The sequence below is a fragment of the Staurois parvus genome, unplaced genomic scaffold (genome assembly GCF_062004578.1).
Source record: "Staurois parvus isolate SC_StPar_1 unplaced genomic scaffold, SC_StPar_1.0 ptg000882l, whole genome shotgun sequence".
In the NCBI taxonomy this organism is placed as follows: Eukaryota; Metazoa; Chordata; class Amphibia; order Anura; family Ranidae; genus Staurois; species Staurois parvus.
The window spans coordinates 1,034,871-1,053,649 of NW_028318678.1; the positions used below are offsets into that span (position 1 = coordinate 1,034,871).

At 49.1% G+C, this 18,779-nt stretch overlaps 1 protein-coding gene across 4 annotated transcripts in view; it reads right to left on the bottom strand.

The window, feature by feature from the left end:
* The window catches only part of CACNA1H (calcium voltage-gated channel subunit alpha1 H), a 710,377-nt gene that overhangs the window by 89,742 nt on the left and 601,856 nt on the right, over positions 1-18,779 (bottom strand). For all 4 annotated transcript variants that reach the window (XM_089656030.1, XM_089656029.1, XM_089656027.1 and 1 more), the window contains 2 exons: positions 8,231-8,357; positions 3,134-3,259 (listed from right to left, as the gene is read on the bottom strand). In XM_089656030.1, coding sequence (XP_089512156.1) covers positions 3,134-3,259; positions 8,231-8,357 — 253 coding nt within the window. The remainder of the gene's footprint in view (positions 1-3,133; positions 3,260-8,230; positions 8,358-18,779) is intronic.

The window sequence follows — 18,779 nt, forward strand, 5'->3', positions numbered from 1 at the left end:
CATGTGGTGAGAGTATGCAAGCAGTTCCTGGAGGATGAAGGAATTGATACCATTGAAAGGCCCCCACGCTCGCCTGACCTAAATTCAATAGAACACCTCTAGAATATCATGTTTCGGTCCATCCGATGCCGCCAGGTTGCACCTCAGACTGTCCAGGAGCTCAGTGATGCCCTGGTCCAGATCTGGGTGGAAATACCCCAGGACACCATCCGTTGTCTCATTAGGAGCCTCCCCCGACATTGTCCATTGTTCCATTCTGAGTTGCTGCAATGAAATTTCAGCAAAATGGACTATCCTGCTGCATAATTTTTTCACTTTGATTTTTGGGATGTCTTTGAATTCAGTCATCTGTAGGTTGATCATTTGCATTTTCATCAAACGATGGGGCGTCCTTACGTTCCTAACACATTACCCAGTCCATATCAGTATAGATATGCAGCAGGCGATTTTTTGATATTGAGATCTGATGTGTTTTCAAAGTGTTCCTTTAATTTTTTTGAGCAGTGTATATTGCAGTTTATCAGTCCTCAGATGTGGTGGCTGCAACAGTTTTCATTCGTATTGGCTTTGTCCCCTTTTGTTTCACCTGGTGAACCTACCAGGACACACTTCCCTCTCCTCATTTCCATTACATAGAGTAGGGGGCAGGGGCGGACTGACCATTTGGAAACTCGGGCACTGCCCGAGGGCCCTGGGTCAGTAGGGGGTCCCATGAGATGCCTCTGGTACCTTTTTCATAGGCTTTTTTGCGTTTGGGCAAGTACACAGGGGCCCCATGATCCCCTATTGCCCGGGGGCCCCATGAGTTGTCAGTCCGCCCCTGGTAGGGGGTGTCCTGCAGTTCACCACAGAAGATAACTGGAAAGGCTGATATGATAGTGTGAGATTTCAGTTCAATGCACAGGAAGTTACAAGAACACAATATTTAGAACAGGATCAACAGGTATTTTTCAGTACTTGCAGAAACTGTACTTAGCCTGGAAAAAAAGGCTGAGCCCTCTGTACACTAAGCACTTTTGCAGTCTTTTGTACCACCCCTCTGAAATGCGATTTGCGATGGATGGCATTTTTCAGAGGTATTTAACAGGTGGCGCGGTTACCTCCTGAACACCTGTTTTAACCAGTGAAAGCTCACGGGCAATACATGCAGTTGCAAAACGGCCCTATTCACTTAAATGGGTAACGTTTGGTGGCATTCCACCTGCCAAACAGAAAGGGCAGAAGGGGGGCAGTAAAACCAGTTCTCAAGCGCCTTTCTTACCATTCCCCCATGGCGGCCCATGTAACTGCAGTGGTGTATTAGGGTTTTGTGCTGCCCTAGGCAACACAAAAATTGTGCACCCCCACAATGAGAGAGCGAGAGAGTTCAATGAGTGTGTGTATATGTATATGATTCTCTCTCTCCCTCTCTCTTTCTCCTTCTCTCTCTCTTCCTTCTCTTTTTCTCTCTCTCTCCCTCTCTTCCTTCTCTTTCTCTCTCTCTCCCTCTCTTTATTCTCCTTTTCACTCTCTCCCCCTCTCTCCCTTTCTCCCTCCCTCCCTTCCCCCCCCCTCTCTCCCTCTCTTCCTTCTCTATCTTCCCCCTCCCCCTCTCTCTTTCTCCCTCTCTCTCTCTCTTTCTCCCTCTTTCTCCCCCCCCCTCTCTCTCTCTTTTCCCTCTCTCTTCTCTCTCTCCCCTACTAGCACATATCCCCCCCATTTCCTCCTAGAAAATACCACCCCCCTTCCCAAAATCCCCATTACACTTCCTAGAAAAAGTGGAAAGGAAAAAGCCAGGAGGAGGTGAGCTGTGTTCTCTGGGCTTTCCCTCTTGTCGCCCATGCAGCATATGAGACAGGATCACTGATAGATCGTATGGGACTGCACACACAGACAGTATGATTACCGCCCCCTACCTCCTCTAAGGGCTGCTGATCTACGGGCAGCAGGAAATGTGGGCAGGGGGTGGTAATCATACTATGTGTGTGTGTACAGTCCCATATGATCTATCAGTGATCCTGTCTCATGTGCTGCATGGACAGGAGGAAGAGCCCAGAGAACACAACAAAACTCACCTCCTCCCAGCTCTTTCCTCTCTGCCACTTCTCCTCTCCCTGCTCCAGACTTTCCCTTGGTCCCAGCTCTGAGTGCGGGCGGGGGAAGAAGGTTAGCAGAGAGCGGCCACTCAGGAACACCAGTGCACCCCCTAGATCTGGCCAGGTCTTTCTCTCCCTCCAGCAGTAGAGAGCCGGCGGGAGGGAGAGGGGGAGAAACCAGCTTTCAGCTGCTGGAGGGAGAGATACGCAGGGCATCATTCTGCAACTGCTCTCCCTGTCCACATCGATCATCCTGCTGTCCGGGACACCTACAGGAGAACCGGTGGTACCCCTCAGATGGCGGCCCTGCATGGCTCAGTCCGGTGCTTCTGGTCCCTTCTGCCTATCTTACCACTCCCCCATGGCCGCCCATGTCATTGAGGTCTAAAGGGCTGAGAGCAAAGCTTAGCACTGTAAGATACTCAGGGTCTACTGCTTGTCTGCTTACAGTAGGGGACAGCAGAGTGATGACTTCATTAGTGTGCTGCATTATCTTATCTTATCACTCCCCCATGACCACCCATGTAACTGAGGCCTAATGGATGGAAAGCAAGGGTCAGCACTGTGGGACACTCAGGGTCTAATGTTTGCCTGCTTACAGTAGATGACAGTGATGACCTCATTAGTGTGCCACAGCTCTTTTATTGTCTAATCAGCATCCTGTGGTCTGGCCAGGGAAGCAGAACTTTGGGAATTTTCTTTTGTTTTAGTATCATTATTAAGATTTTATGGACAAGGGAGTTGGATGGTGTTGAACTGTGGACATGAAGGTAGGACACATTTGTTGGACATGTACTTTAGGTGCTAGTTCCTTGGAGTTCTGCTTTATAGGAGTATAGGGCATTTTTTTTTCAGTGAGCCCAATTCACTAAAGCTAGAGGAAAAAATATATTCATAGTTCCCACAGCAAATAGATTACATCTGTAGGTCAGAAAAGCTAAGCCTGCATAGTTTGCTGGTTTCCTTCAGCTCAAGAATTAAATAAAAGCCAGGAACTATCAGCTGTATAAGTTAAACATTTGGTTTGACTGGTCTGTTTAAAATTTTTAGCAACGTACCTGACCAAGGTTATCGAAGTTGTATTTCCGTCTCACCCACTTGTTGCGCGGCCCGTTGCATTCTGATCGGTTGGTGACATTGCGAACATCCGGCCCCTCGCAGGAATAGAACTTGCCCTTGAAGAGCTGAAATAAAGACTGACTTTTATCCTACAGGCAAATAGCATGCTTCTGATACACCTTTCACAACCCCAGCAAGGACATTTCTCAGATGATGACTAACATGTCAAAGAGACCCTGACAGCAACCAAAAATGCAGGTAAAAGCACAGCATAATCAAATATTGAAAATTCCTACTTGCAGCGATTTACTTTCTATAAATAATTTTTTTGTCACTTGTAATGTGCTTGTTAACTTTGCTAGAACATTTGCCTAGTCAATTCTATAGCACAGTTCCCTTCCTCCTTGCACTCCCCCTTCTGGGGGTGGCTGATTATGCCCTTCTGAGTAAGCCATGACAGTGGTGAAACGCGTTGAAGAATGCATGCTTTTAACCCAGCATGTGGCCTTGCTACTTATGGCCGGTCCACCCGCTGGATTGGCTCTTATGTACCAGGAGGTGATAAGAACCACATGAATAAGCGACAAGTTGTGGCTATTATATTTATCGCCATAATCCAAAGGCTGATAAAAAGCTTTCCTCAAAATGTTCACTGACCAACAATTTTGGACGCTTTTTACATTTAAGTATAACTGCAAAGAGTTTGTTCTCCAGGTTTTATATTTTTAGGAGCGAATACGATTTACTTTGCAATATTTCAACATCTGGCTTTTGGGATAAAACTGGGGTGACTTTTGGTTTTGTTTTTTGTTTTTTTTACAGATGATAACCAGATTTTTTTGGATATTAATATTAGTGCAGCACAGAGGCTAAATGGTTAGCACTTCCACCTGGCAGTACTGGGGTCGTTGGTTCAAATCCCAACCATGGCAGCACCTGCCTGGAGTTTGCACGCTCTGCCTGTGTGGGTTTCCTCTGGGAGGAAACCGGAGTTCCCAGACTACAAAGACATGCTGGTAGGTTAATTGGATCCTGTCTAAATTGACCCTAGTATGTGTATGTATGAAAGTTTGGGACCCTAGATTGTAGGGACTGATGTGAATGTACAATATATATGTAAAGTGCTGCGTAAATTGATGGTGCTATATAAGTACCTGTAATTAAATAAATAAACACTGTTTTTTCACCAGGGCCATACTAATACTTTTCACTTTTTATAGGGTATGTAAGGTTCTGCTTTTGATTTGTTTAATTTTTTTCTTTAACTATTTAGATATGTCTTCAGTTTATGAGGCAGGATAAAAATATTAGTAATACTATATTAGTAGCAATTAGGGATGCACCGATACCCTTTTTTTTTATCAGAGAGTACAAGTACTGATACTTTCGCCGATACGGATACTTTGCAGTGCAATTTTCGTCAATACAAAATGTATGGACGCAAACTGCACTGCAAAGCATAGCATGCGATTTTAACAGGAATGTGATTTCTGCCCAAATTGCATGTGTTTTCTACTCTGCTTCTGAGTTCACACAAGTGCGGTGCAGGGAGGTTTCCCACAGCGGAGAATAGGAGAGTGAGCGTGTAGATGTGTGGGGATGTATACTATGGAGTGAGATGCTCCGTATTCTCAGCAGTAGGAGAGGAGAGAAAGCCACAGGGATTTCAAATCCCCAGACCTGTGGTCCATATTCTCAGTGGTAGGAGAGGAGAGAAAGTGGCGGGGATTTCAAATTCCTTCCGCTTTCTCTCTCCTTGCAGGTATGACAGTTCGGGCTAGAGGGCTTTTGATTGGTCAGCACAGTCACATGGACAGTGTGGACCAATCAGATGCCATCTAGCCCATACTGTCATCGCTGCAAGGAAAGGAGAGAAAGCCGGGGGATTTCAAATCCCCAGACCTGTGAAGCGGCTTTCTCTCCTCTCCTTGCAGCGATGACAGTACAGACTAGACGGCATCTGATTGGTCTGCACCGTCCATGTGACGGTGCTGACCAATCAAAAGCCCTCTATCCTGAACTGTCATACCTGCAAAGAGAGGAGAGAAAGCGGGAGGAATCTGAAATCCCTGCCGCTTTCTCTCCTCTCCTACCAGTGAGAATATGGACCATCAGCTTCCATAGTAGACATCCCCACTCTCCGCTCATGCCTGCAGTGAGCTTTCCTGCACCGCTCCTGTGTGAACTCACGCTATGACAAGTCTGTGTTCACAAAAGAGCAGTGAGGAAACCGCATGCGATTTGGACAGGAATCGCATTCTTGTTTTAAATCGCATGCTAATCTTTGTGGTGCAATTTGTACTGACAAAAAAAACCGCAAAGTATCAGTTTCCGGTATCGGGAGCATTTTCACGAGTACAAGTGCTCATGAAAATATTTGGTAACGGCACCGATACCAATACCAGTATTGGTACTGGTGAATCCCTAGTAGCAATGGTATCACTGACCTCCCTTTGCCTTGGTACAAAATTTAATATTTCTGTCTAGTCTCTTTTGGCAAGGGAGAAAGAGTTTCCCTAATTTCCTGTTTCTGTGACACCAGGAAAAAATATAGGGGGACCAGTTGTCACGGGTAAAGGTAGGCATGGACAGTATGAAGACAATGACTGGTTGCAAACAGAGCCACATATAAAATATATGTACAGTCAGGTCCATAAATATTGGGACATCGACACAATTCTAACATTTTTGGCTCTATACACCACCACAATGGATTTGAAATGAAACGAACAAGATGTGCTTTAACTGCAGACTGTCAGCTTTAATTTGAGGGTATTTACATCCAAATCAGGTAAACGGTGTAGGAGTTACAACAGTTTGCATATGTGCCTCCCACTTGTTAAGAGACCAAAAGTAATGGGACAGAATAATAATCATAAATCAAACTTTCACTTTTTAATACTTGTTTGCAAATCCTTTGCAGTCAATTACAGCCTGAAGTCTGGAACGCATAGACATCACCAGACGCTGGGTTTCATCCCTGGTGATGCTCTGCCAGGCCTCTACTGCAACTGTCTTCAGTTCCTGCTTGTTCTTGGGGCATTTTCCCTTCAGTTTTGTCTTCAGCAAGTGAAATGCATGCTCAATCGGATTCAGGTCAGGTGATTGACTTGGCCATTGCATAACATTCCACTTCTTTCCCTTAAAAATCTCTTTGGTTGCTTTTGCAGTCTGCTTTGGGTCATTGTCCATCTGCACTGTGAAGCGGCGTCCAATGAGTTCTGAAGCATTTGGCTGAATATGAGCAGATAATATTGCCCGAAACACTTCACAATTCATCCGGCTGCTTTTGTCAGCAGTCACATCATCAATAAATACAAGAGAAGCAGTTCCATTGGCAGCCATACATGCCCACGCCATGACACTACCACCACCATGCTTCACTGATGAGGTGGTATGCTTAGGATCATGAGCAGTTCCTTTCCTTCTCCATACTCTTCTCTTCCCATCACTCTGGTACAAGTTGATGTTGGTCTCATCTGTCCATAGGATGTTGTTCCAGAACTGTGAAGGCTTTTTTAGATGTCGTTTGGCAAACTTTAATCTGGCCTTCCTGTTTTTGAGGCTCACCACTGGTTTACATCTTGTGGTGAACCCTCTGTATTCACTCTGGTGAAGTCTTCTCTTGATTGTTGACTTTGACACACATACACCTACCTCCTGGAGAGTGTTCTTGATCTGGCCAACTGTTGTGAAGGGTGTTTTCTTCACCAGGGAAAGAATTCTTCGGTCATCCACCACAGTTGTTTTCCGTGGTCTTCCGGGTCTTTTGGTGTTGCTGAGCTCACCGGTGCGTTCCTTCTTTTTAAGAATGTTCCAAACTGTTGTTTTGGCCACGCCAAATGTTTTTGCTATCTCTCTGATGGGTTTGTTTTGTTTTTTCAGCCTAATGATGGCTTGCTTCACTGATAGTGACAGCTCTTTGAATCTCATCTTGAGAGTTGACAGCAACAGATTCCAAATGCAAATAGCACACGTGAAATGAACTCTGGACCTTTTATCTGCTCATTGTAATTGGGATAATGAGGGAATAACACATACCTGGCCATGGAACAGCTGAGAAGCCAATTGTCCCATTACTTTTGGTCCCTTACCAAGTGGGACGCACATATGCAAACTGTTGTAATTTCTACACCGTTCACCTGATTTGGATGTAAATACCCTCAAATTAAAGCCGACAGTCTGCAGTTAAAGCACATCTTGTTTGTTTCATTTCAGATCCATTGTGGTGGTGTATAGAGCCAAAAATGTTAGAATTGTGTCGATGTCCCAATATTTATGGACCTGACTGTATATACTGTATATGATAAATATAGATAAGGTTGAATAAACACACAGTTCATCCAGTTCAACCTGTGTGGATGTGTGTTTATGTCTTTACCACTTCCCATATCTCTGTATATTGTGTTCAATAAGATGCCCATCTAAAAGTTTTTTTTTAAATTAGCAACACTTCCCATTAAAACCACTGACTGTGGAAGGGAGTCCCACATCCTTACCGCTCTAACAGTAAAGAACCCCCAAGCAGTTTATGGGTAAAGAGCTTCTCAATCAACTTCATTAAGTGGCTACATGTCTTCATGACAAGAGCGGACTGACAACTTATGGGGCCCCCAGGCAATAGGGGATCACGGGGCCCCTATGTCCTTGCCACACTAAAAAAAAGCCTATAAAAAGGTACCAGGGGCATTTCATGGGGCCGCTACTGACCCCGGGCCCTCGGGCAGTGCCGAGTGCTCGAATGGTCAGTCCGCCCCTACTTCATGAGCAACCTGAGATTCAATAGTTTTCTGCCAGAAAAACTATTAAGATATTTGTATATCACTATCATATCGCCTCTTGTGTGTCTCTTCTCAAGGGAGAATATCTTTAAATACTATTTGAGTCCCTTTACTTAATGCATATAATCACTTTTATTGAAGTGATATTGTTCCTTTGAAATAGTTGAAAACATTCATATCTATTTATTCTTTACACATATTAATTTATCAAGCAGTATATAGCAGAAATCCTTTAATAGTGGCATATCATTTCCAGTGTGCATGCTTGTCTATATGACAAGACATCATTGTCATGGCTCACTTATTGTCTTGTACCTGAACTCCCAGAATCCCAAAGATGATGAAGAAAGCGCAGCAGATGAGGACAATGTTTCCGATTGGTCTCAAAGAGGAAATTAGTGTCTCCACCACTAGTTTGAGTCCTGGTGCTCTGCTGATGACCCTGAGAAGAGAATCAGAAAAGATTTTGGTTTGCAAAGTTGGCTAAAGGTGCACATGTGCTGGGATTGGAAGTTCTTACAGGTAAAGGGTCCTGTCTAGTCAGGTAATCATAGCAAAGTTACTTTTTAAATAAACTTGTGGCCAGGCTACAGTAGGTAAGCCTCCAAGCAAACCCTAACTGACCTCTGTAGCAGCAGGCGTTGTGGAGAAATTCATCCACAAAGTTCACAAAAAAAGCACTAGGGTCATTTTCTTTTCCCAGTGCTTCTTTAATGTGTTGGCATTGGTGATTGGGAGTATGAAAGACTGCTGAGACACTGCTGGGAGGGGGGAGCATGGTGAGGTGAGTTGCTAAGACGCTGTTGGAATGGAAAGCACAGGGACTGAGCTGCTGAATCACTGTTCACGTGGGAGCTGAACTTCTAAAAGGATGACTTCAGTGCTTTTTCTGTAAACCTTGAGGGTGAATTACCCAGGAAGCCCCATATACCCCAGCATGTTTACTGTGTTCAGATGTTACTGATAGACATGAGAGATATGGACCTTGCCAATGTTTAGATGTCATGCTAATTCGACTTGTGGCTTTTCTGTGGGGAAAAGAAATGCGTTGTTCATCAGGTTCACAGTTTTATTCCAACACGTGGTCTTACAACCATCACATTTTTCAAAAACCACGCTTTAAAAAATAATTATTATCACTTGACAATTGATTTTTGGAGATGCACACCCTCCCGTACAGAGTTATAAATACTTTTCTTAGAATTCCAGATACAATATTTGTAGGGTGAATGTGCAATTTTCTCTCACTCCAATAATCAGCATACGAGATTCCTGCTGGCTGATTATGTCTGGTCCACTCACGCGTCTCAGCTGAGCCCTACGAGTGTGATTTTTCCTCCCTGGTAAAGTGCATCCCTGCCTTGAACTGCAGTCCTCGGTGGATTTGAGGAATCTGTTTGTGAACAAACACTATAACGAGTCCCCAAGTCTCTCTCCCTCTCTCTCAGGAGCGAGGAGGTCAGCAAACAATTCCAGAGCTCTCATTTTTCTGCCTGCATATTCTCGTTCAGTGCTCACGTCTCTAATGAAATCACAGAGGACCGAGAGAAAATACAAGCTGCTGCTTGCTGGCAGCAGAAGACCGGGAAACAATGTTATCAGCCCTCATCTCTCCTGGTAAATTTAAAGATGGTTCTAGTCCTGGCATCGGTGTTTGACAGGGAAGCATCTTAGCAGCTCTCAGATGAAGCTCTTGAGCTACAAGCCAAGGTAAAGTCCTATGCTCCTCTGTGGTTTAGAGCATTGGGGTTCAACCAGGGGCGGATTGACAACTCATGGGGCCTCCGGGCAATAGGGGATCATGGGGCCCCTTTGTCCTTGCCCAAACTCAAAAAAGCCTATGAAAAAGGTACCGGGGCATCTCATGGGGCCCCCTACTGACCCCAGGATCTCGGGCAGTGCCCGAGTTTCCAAATGGTCATTCCGCCCCGAGTTCAACATTTTGAAGTGATTTGGTAACTGGTCGTGGGTCACAATGAAATTAATTGGTTCAGAATTTAAATTTTTATTTATTTTGAATATGAACAGTTTCCTCCTGCAGTCACTGAATGCTGGGAGGGAGAGGAGGAGAAGGCGACTTTCAGCAGTTGCAGGAGAAAAATGGAGAGGATCTGTTCCAATATATGCCGCCCATGCCCTCCCTCCAGCGAGGGGTATAAAGATAGCAGTGGGCAGACATGACTGTGTGAGGAGGGAAGACAGCTAGGAAAAGGTTAAGGTCAGGCTGGCAGAGTTTTAGAATATGCAGGCTCACTTGATTGGGGGTGGCGTGGGGTTGGGTGGGGCCTTGGGCACCCTAGGGAGTGGTGTAGAGTCACAAGGTCTTCAGTGCAGGGTGGCAGACGGAGGAAGAAATCTCCCACCCACCCTGTGTTTTGTTTTCTGGTTTCATTGTATGTCATGGTAGCTGGGTGGTTGTTGATCTTTGGAGGTGACAAAATTTGAAGCAAAAAACAATGGTTGGAACCCATCAGTGGGATGGTGTCCTCAGATGCATCTCCTAGATTGTAAGCTCCAAGGAGCAGGGCCCTCCTATTCCTGTATTGAACTGTATTGTTGCTGTATTGTCTCCCGTTATATTGTAAAGCACTGAACAAACTGTTGGCACGATATAAATCCTGTATAATAATAATAATTAGAGATGAGCGAAGAAATGAAAAATTCGATTCGACTGATTCGGCGAATTCGTGGACAATATTCGATTCGAGTCGAATAAATTCGCTGTGAATTTAACTTAAAAAAGGGTGTTTCTAGGCTTCAGAGAGACTTAATATTAGTGCAGAACACTGTACCTTTAATTTAAATGCCCTTGGAGTCTGCTGGGGAAGAGAAATAATACTGTCTGTCAGTATGACATGCAGATGAGTGCCGTCGATCTTAGAATCACTGCACACTTCACTCCTTTGGCCAGTCACGGGGCCAAAACCAGTGTTTGGAGCCACAGTGTGGCGGTGGAGGCAGCAGCAATGGGAGGCCATACAGCAACCTATGACAAAATGGAAACCAGCAGGAGCGTGAGGAGACCTGAAAGTGGCACATGGCAGAGTGGGAGCAATGGGAGGCGGTACAGGGACCCAGGTCACACTGTGGGCCCAGCAGCAGCGTGACCAGGCGGTACGGGGGCCCATGGCCGATATGGGGCTTGGTGGCACCTATGGAAGGCCTGTAATCCGCCAGCAACCTATGACAAAATGGACAACCGCAGGAGTGTGAGGATATTTCAAAGTGGCACATGGCAGAGTGGAAGCAATGGGAGGCCGTACAGGGACCCAGGTCACACTGTGGGACCAGCATCAGCGTGAACAGGCGGTACGGGGGCCCATGGCCGATTTGACCTCATTCATCCCATAGTCCTGCCGACTCACGAATAGCGTGGCCTCCTCAAAGGGCCTGAGCAAGCGCAGGTGTCACACATGAGCTGACAATGGCTGACATCTAAGTTACACAGGGAGTACCTTTATCCGCTTTTAACATCAGGAAATCTGTGATGGCCTTTAGCTGTTCGTAAAGGCGGTCTAACATATGTAGGGTTGAATTACACTTTGTTGCAACGTCACAGCATGAGGAGTCGGTACGGGGGCCCATGGCAGATTACATGTCTGGCAGCAGCAATGGGAGGCCCGTAATCTGCCAGCACCCTATGTCAAAAAATTTAACACACCAGCAGTGTGAAGAGACCTGAAAGTGGCACATGGCAGCAGAGTGTGGCGATGGAGACAGCAGCAATGGGAGGCCGTACAGGGACCCATGACAGACTCTAGACTTGGCAGCAGCATGAGGAGGCGGTATATAGGGGCCCATGGCAGATTAGGGGCCTGGCAGCAGCTATGTGAGGCCCGTAATCTGCCTGCACCCTATGTCAAAAAATTTAACACACCAGCAGTGTGAAGAGACCTGAAAGTGGCACATGGCAGCAGAGTGTGGCGATGGAGACAGCAGCAATGGGAGGCCGTACAGGGACCCATGAGAGACTCTGGACTTGGCAGCAGCATGAGGAGGCGGTATATAGGGGCCCATGGCAGATTAGGGGCCTGGCAGCAGCTATGTGAGGCCCGTAATCTGCCTGCACCCTATGTCAAAAAATTAAACACACCAGCAGTGTGAAGAGACCTGAAAGTGGCACATGGCAGAGTGTGGCGATGGAGACAGCAGCAATGGGAGGCCGTACAGGGACCCATGACAGACTCTAGACTTGGCAGCAGCATGAGGAGGCGGTATATAGGGGCCCATGGCAGATTAGGGGCCTGGCAGCAGCTATGTGAGGCCCGTAATCTGCCTGCACCCTATGTCAAAAAATTTAACACACCAGCAGTGTGAAGAGACCTGAAAGTGGCACATGGCAGCAGAGTGTGGCGATGGAGACAGCAGCAATGGGAGGCCGTACAGGGACCCATGACAGACTCTGGACTTGGCAGCAGCATGAGGAGGCGGTATATAGGGGCCCATGGCAGATTAGGGGCCTGGCAGCAGCTATGTGAGGCCCGTAATCTGCCTGCACCCTATGTCAAAAAATTTAACACACCAGCAGTGTGAAGAGACCTGAAAGTGGCACATGGCAGCAGAGTGTGGCGATGGAGACAGCAGCAATGGGTGCATAGGGTACAGGGACCCATGACAGACTCTAGACTTGGCAGCAGCATGAGGAGGCGGTATATAGGGGCCCATGGCAGATTAGGGGCCTGGCAGCAGCTATGTGAGGCCCGTAATCTGCCTGCACCCTATGTCAAAAAATTTAACACACCAGCAGTGTGAAGAGACCTGAAAGTGGCACATGGCAGCAGAGTGTGGCGATGGAGACAGCAGCAAGACTTGGCAGCAGCATGAGGAGGCGGTATATAGGGGCCCATGGCAGATTAGGGGCCTGGCAGCAGCTATGTGAGGCCCGTAATCTGCCTGCACCCTATGTCAAAAAATTTAACACACCAGCAGTGTGAAGAGACCTGAAAGTGGCACATGGCAGCAGAGTGTGGCGATGGAGACAGCAGCAATGGGAGGCCGTACAGGGACCCATGACAGACTCTAGACTTGGCAGCAGCATGAGGAGGCGGTATATAGGGGCCCATGGCAGATTAGGGGCCTGGCAGCAGCTATGTGAGGCCCGTAATCTGCCTGCACCCTATGTCAAAAAATTTAACACACCAGCAGTGTGAAGAGACCTGAAAGTGGCACATGGCAGCAGAGTGTGGCGATGGAGACAGCAGCAATGGGAGGCCGTACAGGGACCCATGAGAGACTCTGGACTTGGCAGCAGCATGAGGAGGCGGTATATAGGGGCCCATGGCAGATTAGGGGCCTGGCAGCAGCTATGTGAGGCCCGTAATCTGACTGCACCCTATGTCAAAAAATTTAACACACCAGCAGTGTGAAGAGACCTGAAAGTGGCACATGGCAGCAGAGTGTGGCGATGGAGACAGCAGCAATGGAAGGCCGTACAGGGACCCATGACAGACTCTAGACTTGGCAGCAGCATGAGGAGGCGGTATATAGGGGCCCATGGCAGATTAGGGGCCTGGCAGCAGCTATGTGAGGCCCGTAATCTGCCTGCACCCTATGTCAAAAAATTTAACACACCAGCAGTGTGAAGAGACCTGAAAGTGGCACATGGCAGCAGAGTGTGGCGATGGAGACAGCAGCAATGGGAGGCCGTACAGGGACCCATGAGAGACTCTGGACTTGGCAGCAGCATGAGGAGGCGGTATATAGGGGCCCATGGCAGATTAGGGGCCTGGCAGCAGCTATGTGAGGCCCGTAATCTGCCTGCACCCTATGTCAAAAAATTTAACACACCAGCAGTGTGAAGAGACCTGAAAGTGGCACATGGCAGCAGAGTGTGGCGATGGAGACAGCAGCAATGGGAGGCCGTACAGGGACCCATGACAGACTCTAGACTTGGCAGCAGCATGAGGAGGCGGTATATAGGGGCCCATGGCAGATTAGGGGCCTGGCAGCAGCTATGTGAGGCCCGTAATCTGCCTGCACCCTATGTCAAAAAATTTAACACACCAGCAGTGTGAAGAGACCTGAAAGTGGCACATGGCAGCAGAGTGTGGCGATGGAGACAGCAGCAATGGGAGGCCGTACAGGGACCCATGAGAGACTCTGGACTTGGCAGCAGCATGAGGAGGCGGTATATAGGGGCCCATGGCAGATTAGGGGCCTGGCAGCAGCTATGTGAGGCCCGTAATCTGCCTGCACCCTATGTCAAAAAATTTAACACACCAGCAGTGTGAAGAGACCTGAAAGTGGCACATGGCAGCAGAGTGTGGCGATGGAGACAGCAGCAATGGGAGGCCGTACAGGGACCCATGACAGACTCTAGACTTGGCAGCAGCATGAGGAGGCGGTATATAGGGGCCCATGGCAGATTAGGGGCCTGGCAGCAGCTATGTGAGGCCCGTAATCTGCCTGCACCCTATGTCAAAAAATTTAACACACCAGCAGTGTGAAGAGACCTGAAAGTGGCACATGGCAGCAGAGTGTGGCGATGGAGACAGCAGCAATGGGAGGCCGTACAGGGACCCATGAGAGACTCTGGACTTGGCAGCAGCATGAGGAGGCGGTATATAGGGGCCCATGGCAGATTAGGGGCCTGGCAGCAGCTATGTGAGGCCCGTAATCTGCCTGCACCCTATGTCAAAAAATTTAACACACCAGCAGTGTGAAGAGACCTGAAAGTGGCACATGGCAGCAGAGTGTGGCGATGGAGACAGCAGCAATGGGAGGCCGTACAGGGACCCATGACAGACTCTAGACTTGGCAGCAGCATGAGGAGGCGGTATATAGGGGCCCATGGCAGATTAGGGGCCTGGCAGCAGCTATGTGAGGCCCGTAATCTGCCTGCACCCTATGTCAAAAAATTTAACACACCAGCAGTGTGAAGAGACCTGAAAGTGGCACATGGCAGCAGAGTGTGGCGATGGAGACAGCAGCAATGGGAGGCCGTACAGGGACCCATGACAGACTCTAGACTTGGCAGCAGCATGAGGAGGCGGTATATAGGGGCCCATGGCAGATTAGGGGCCTGGCAGCAGCTATGTGAGGCCCGTAATCTGCCTGCACCCTATGTCAAAAAATTTAACACACCAGCAGTGTGAAGAGACCTGAAAGTGGCACATGGCAGCAGAGTGTGGCGATGGAGACAGCAGCAATGGGAGGCCGTACAGGGACCCATGACAGACTCTAGACTTGGCAGCAGCATGAGGAGGCGGTATATAGGGGCCCATGGCAGATTAGGGGCCTGGCAGCAGCTATGTGAGGCCCGTAATCTGCCTGCACCCTATGTCAAAAAATTTAACACACCAGCAGTGTGAAGAGACCTGAAAGTGGCACATGGCAGCAGAGTGTGGCGATGGAGACAGCAGCAATGGGAGGCCGTACAGGGACCCATGAGAGACTCTGGACTTGGCAGCAGCATGAGGAGGCGGTATATAGGGGCCCATGGCAGATTAGGGGCCTGGCAGCAGCTATGTGAGGCCCGTAATCTGCCTGCACCCTATGTCAAAAAATTTAACACACCAGCAGTGTGAAGAGACCTGAAAGTGGCACATGGCAGCAGAGTGTGGCGATGGAGACAGCAGCAATGGGAGGCCGTACAGGGACCCATGACAGACTCTAGACTTGGCAGCAGCATGAGGAGGCGGTATATAGGGGCCCATGGCAGATTAGGGGCCTGGCAGCAGCTATGTGAGGCCCGTAATCTGCCTGCACCCTATGTCAAAAAATTTAACACACCAGCAGTGTGAAGAGACCTGAAAGTGGCACATGGCAGCAGAGTGTGGCGATGGAGACAGCAGCAATGGGAGGCCGTACAGGGACCCATGAGAGACTCTGGACTTGGCAGCAGCATGAGGAGGCGGTATATAGGGGCCCATGGCAGATTAGGGGCCTGGCAGCAGCTATGTGAGGCCCGTAATCTGCCTGCACCCTATGTCAAAAAATTTAACACACCAGCAGTGTGAAGAGACCTGAAAGTGGCACATGGCAGCAGAGTGTGGCGATGGAGACAGCAGCAATGGGAGGCCGTACAGGGACCCATGACAGACTCTAGACTTGGCAGCAGCATGAGGAGGCGGTATATAGGGGCCCATGGCAGATTAGGGGCCTGGCAGCAGCTATGTGAGGCCCGTAATCTGCCTGCACCCTATGTCAAAAAATTTAACACACCAGCAGTGTGAAGAGACCTGAAAGTGGCACATGGCAGCAGAGTGTGGCGATGGAGACAGCAGCAATGGGAGGCCGTACAGGGACCCATGACAGACTCTAGACTTGGCAGCAGCATGGGGAGGCGGTATATAGGGGCCCATGGCAGATTAGGGGCCTGGCAGCAGCTATGTGAGGCCCGTAATCTGCCTGCACCCTATGTCAAAAAATTTAACACACCAGCAGTGTGAAGAGACCTGAAAGTGGCACATGGCAGCAGAGTGTGGCGATGGAGACAGCAGCAATGGGAGGCCGTACAGGGACCCATGACAGACTCTAGACTTGGCAGCAGCATGAGGAGGCGGTATATAGGGGCCCATGGCAGATTAGGGGCCTGGCAGCAGCTATGTGAGGCCCGTAATCTGCCTGCACCCTATGTCAAAAAATTAAACACACCAGCAGTGTGAAGAGACCTGAAAGTGGCACATGGCAGCAGAGTGTGGCGATGGAGACAGCAGCAATGGGAGGCCGTACAGGGACCCATGAGAGACTCTGGACCTAGCAGCAGCATGAGGAGGCGGTATATAGGGGCCTATGGCAGATTAGGGGCCTGGCAGCAGCTATAGGAGGCCCGTAATCTGCCAGCACCCTATCTCAAAAAATTAAACACACCAGCAGTGTGAGGAGACCTGAAAGTGGCACATGTTTGAGGCATGATTCATGGCGGATTTAGTCAGTTGTGTCAGGAACTGGTGGTTTGAAATCCAGACTAATCCACGCCTGATTCATTTTCACAAACGTGAGTCTCTCCACACTTTGGGTGGACAGTCGTGTCCTCCGCGGAGTTACAATACCTCCTGCCGCACTAAACACGCGCTCCGATGCCACGCTACTGGCCGGGCATGACAGCCTTTCAAGGGCAAATTCAGCTAGTTGGGGCCAAAGGTCAAGTTTCGTTGCCCAGTAGTCAAGGGGATTGTCTACCTCGGTTGGCAGGGTGCTGTCCAAGTAGGCCCAAGCCTGTTGTTTGAGCTCCTGCTCCAGGTCCACCTGATGCTGCTGCTGCTGCTGCGGCTGGTTAGTAGTTTCCTCACTGCGCTGGTGAAGAAAGCTACTCATCATCGACTGCAGACTGAGGCAGCCACTGCTGGTGGAGCTGCCACTGCTCCTACCACCCCACCCCTCCCCTGCTGCCATGCCAGCGGAATGCGAGCGCACAGGGCCCACAGTGTCTGAGGATGGACGTTGGCGCACAAAGGCAGAGACCAACTGACTACATAGGTGGTTTTTATAGTACGTAATTTTGGCCTCCCTCTCAGCAGGTGTGAAAAAGGCCACCATTTTGGACCGGTAGCGAGGGTCCAACAAGGTGGACAGCCAAAAGTCATCCCTCTGTCTGATGGTTATTATTCGGCTGTCGCTACACAAGCAACCGAGCATGCTATGGGCCATTTGTGCCAAGGAATGCGAGGGACTCCCTGCCTCCATCTCCACAGCATACTGCCACGGTGCGTCTGGGTCCTCTGTCTCCTCCTCCTCCTCCTCTACCAGATGCTCCTGCTCCTCCACTCCTGTCCGCTGAGTGGAAAAACCACCCATTTCACTCAATAATTCCTGAGCACAAATGTCCTCCTCTACCTCCTCCTCTTCTTCCTGTCCTGCCCCCACAGGGGTCATGTGGCGTTGAGATCTGTGCGCCACGTCTACCGCACCCTGACCAGCCATTGTTAACAGCATTTGTTCCAGGACGTGCAACAGAGGAATGACGTCGTTCATCCCATAGTCCTGCCGACTCACGAATAGCGTGGCCTCCTCAAAGGGCCTGAGCAAGCGGCAGGTGTCACGCATGAGCTGCCAATGGCTGACATCTAAGTTACACAGGGGAGTACCTTTATCCGCTTGTAACATCAGGAAATCGGTGATGGCCTTTCGCTGCTCGTAAAGGCGGTCTAACATGTGTAGGGTTGAATTCCACCTTGTTGCAACGTCGCAGATCAGGCGATGCTGTGGAATTCCGTTCTGCCGCTGCAGCTCAATGAGGGTGTTCTTTGCGGTGTAGGAATGGCTGAAATGCATGCACAGTTTACGTGACATTTTAAGGATGTCTTGCAGTGGGATGGTGGATTTTAGGAACCGCTTGACAACCAGATTGAACACGTGAGCCATGCATGGCGCATGGCACAACCTTCCTTGACGCAGAGCAGACACCATGTTCTTTCCGTTGTCAGTCAACATGGTTCCAATTTTTAGTTTGCGCGGAGACAGCCATCTGTCGATTTCTCTGTTCATTACACTCAGCAGTTCCTCCCCTGTGTGACTACGTTCGCCAAGGCATACCAGGTGCAGCACAGCGTGACACCGTTGCGCCCTGCACATGTGATATGCCGGTCGGGTAATGGGACTTGGCACGGGGGTGGCGGCTGAGGACACGGCGGAAAAAGAGGTGGTAGAGGCGGACATGCTTGCTGGACCAAGGACGTGCAAACGTGGAGGCAAAAGCGTCGTGACCTGTCCAAGTTGCTGGTGCGGCTGTGCCGGCACCACGTTCACCCAGTGGGCCGTAAATGACATGTACTGTCCCTGACCGTAGTTACAGCTCCACACGTCGGCGCTGCCGTGCACTTTGGCAGAGACCGACATGCTCAAAGACTGGCCCACCATCTCTTCTACATGTGAATGCAGGGCTGGCACTGCCTTTTGGGCAAAGAAATGACGGCTTGGCACT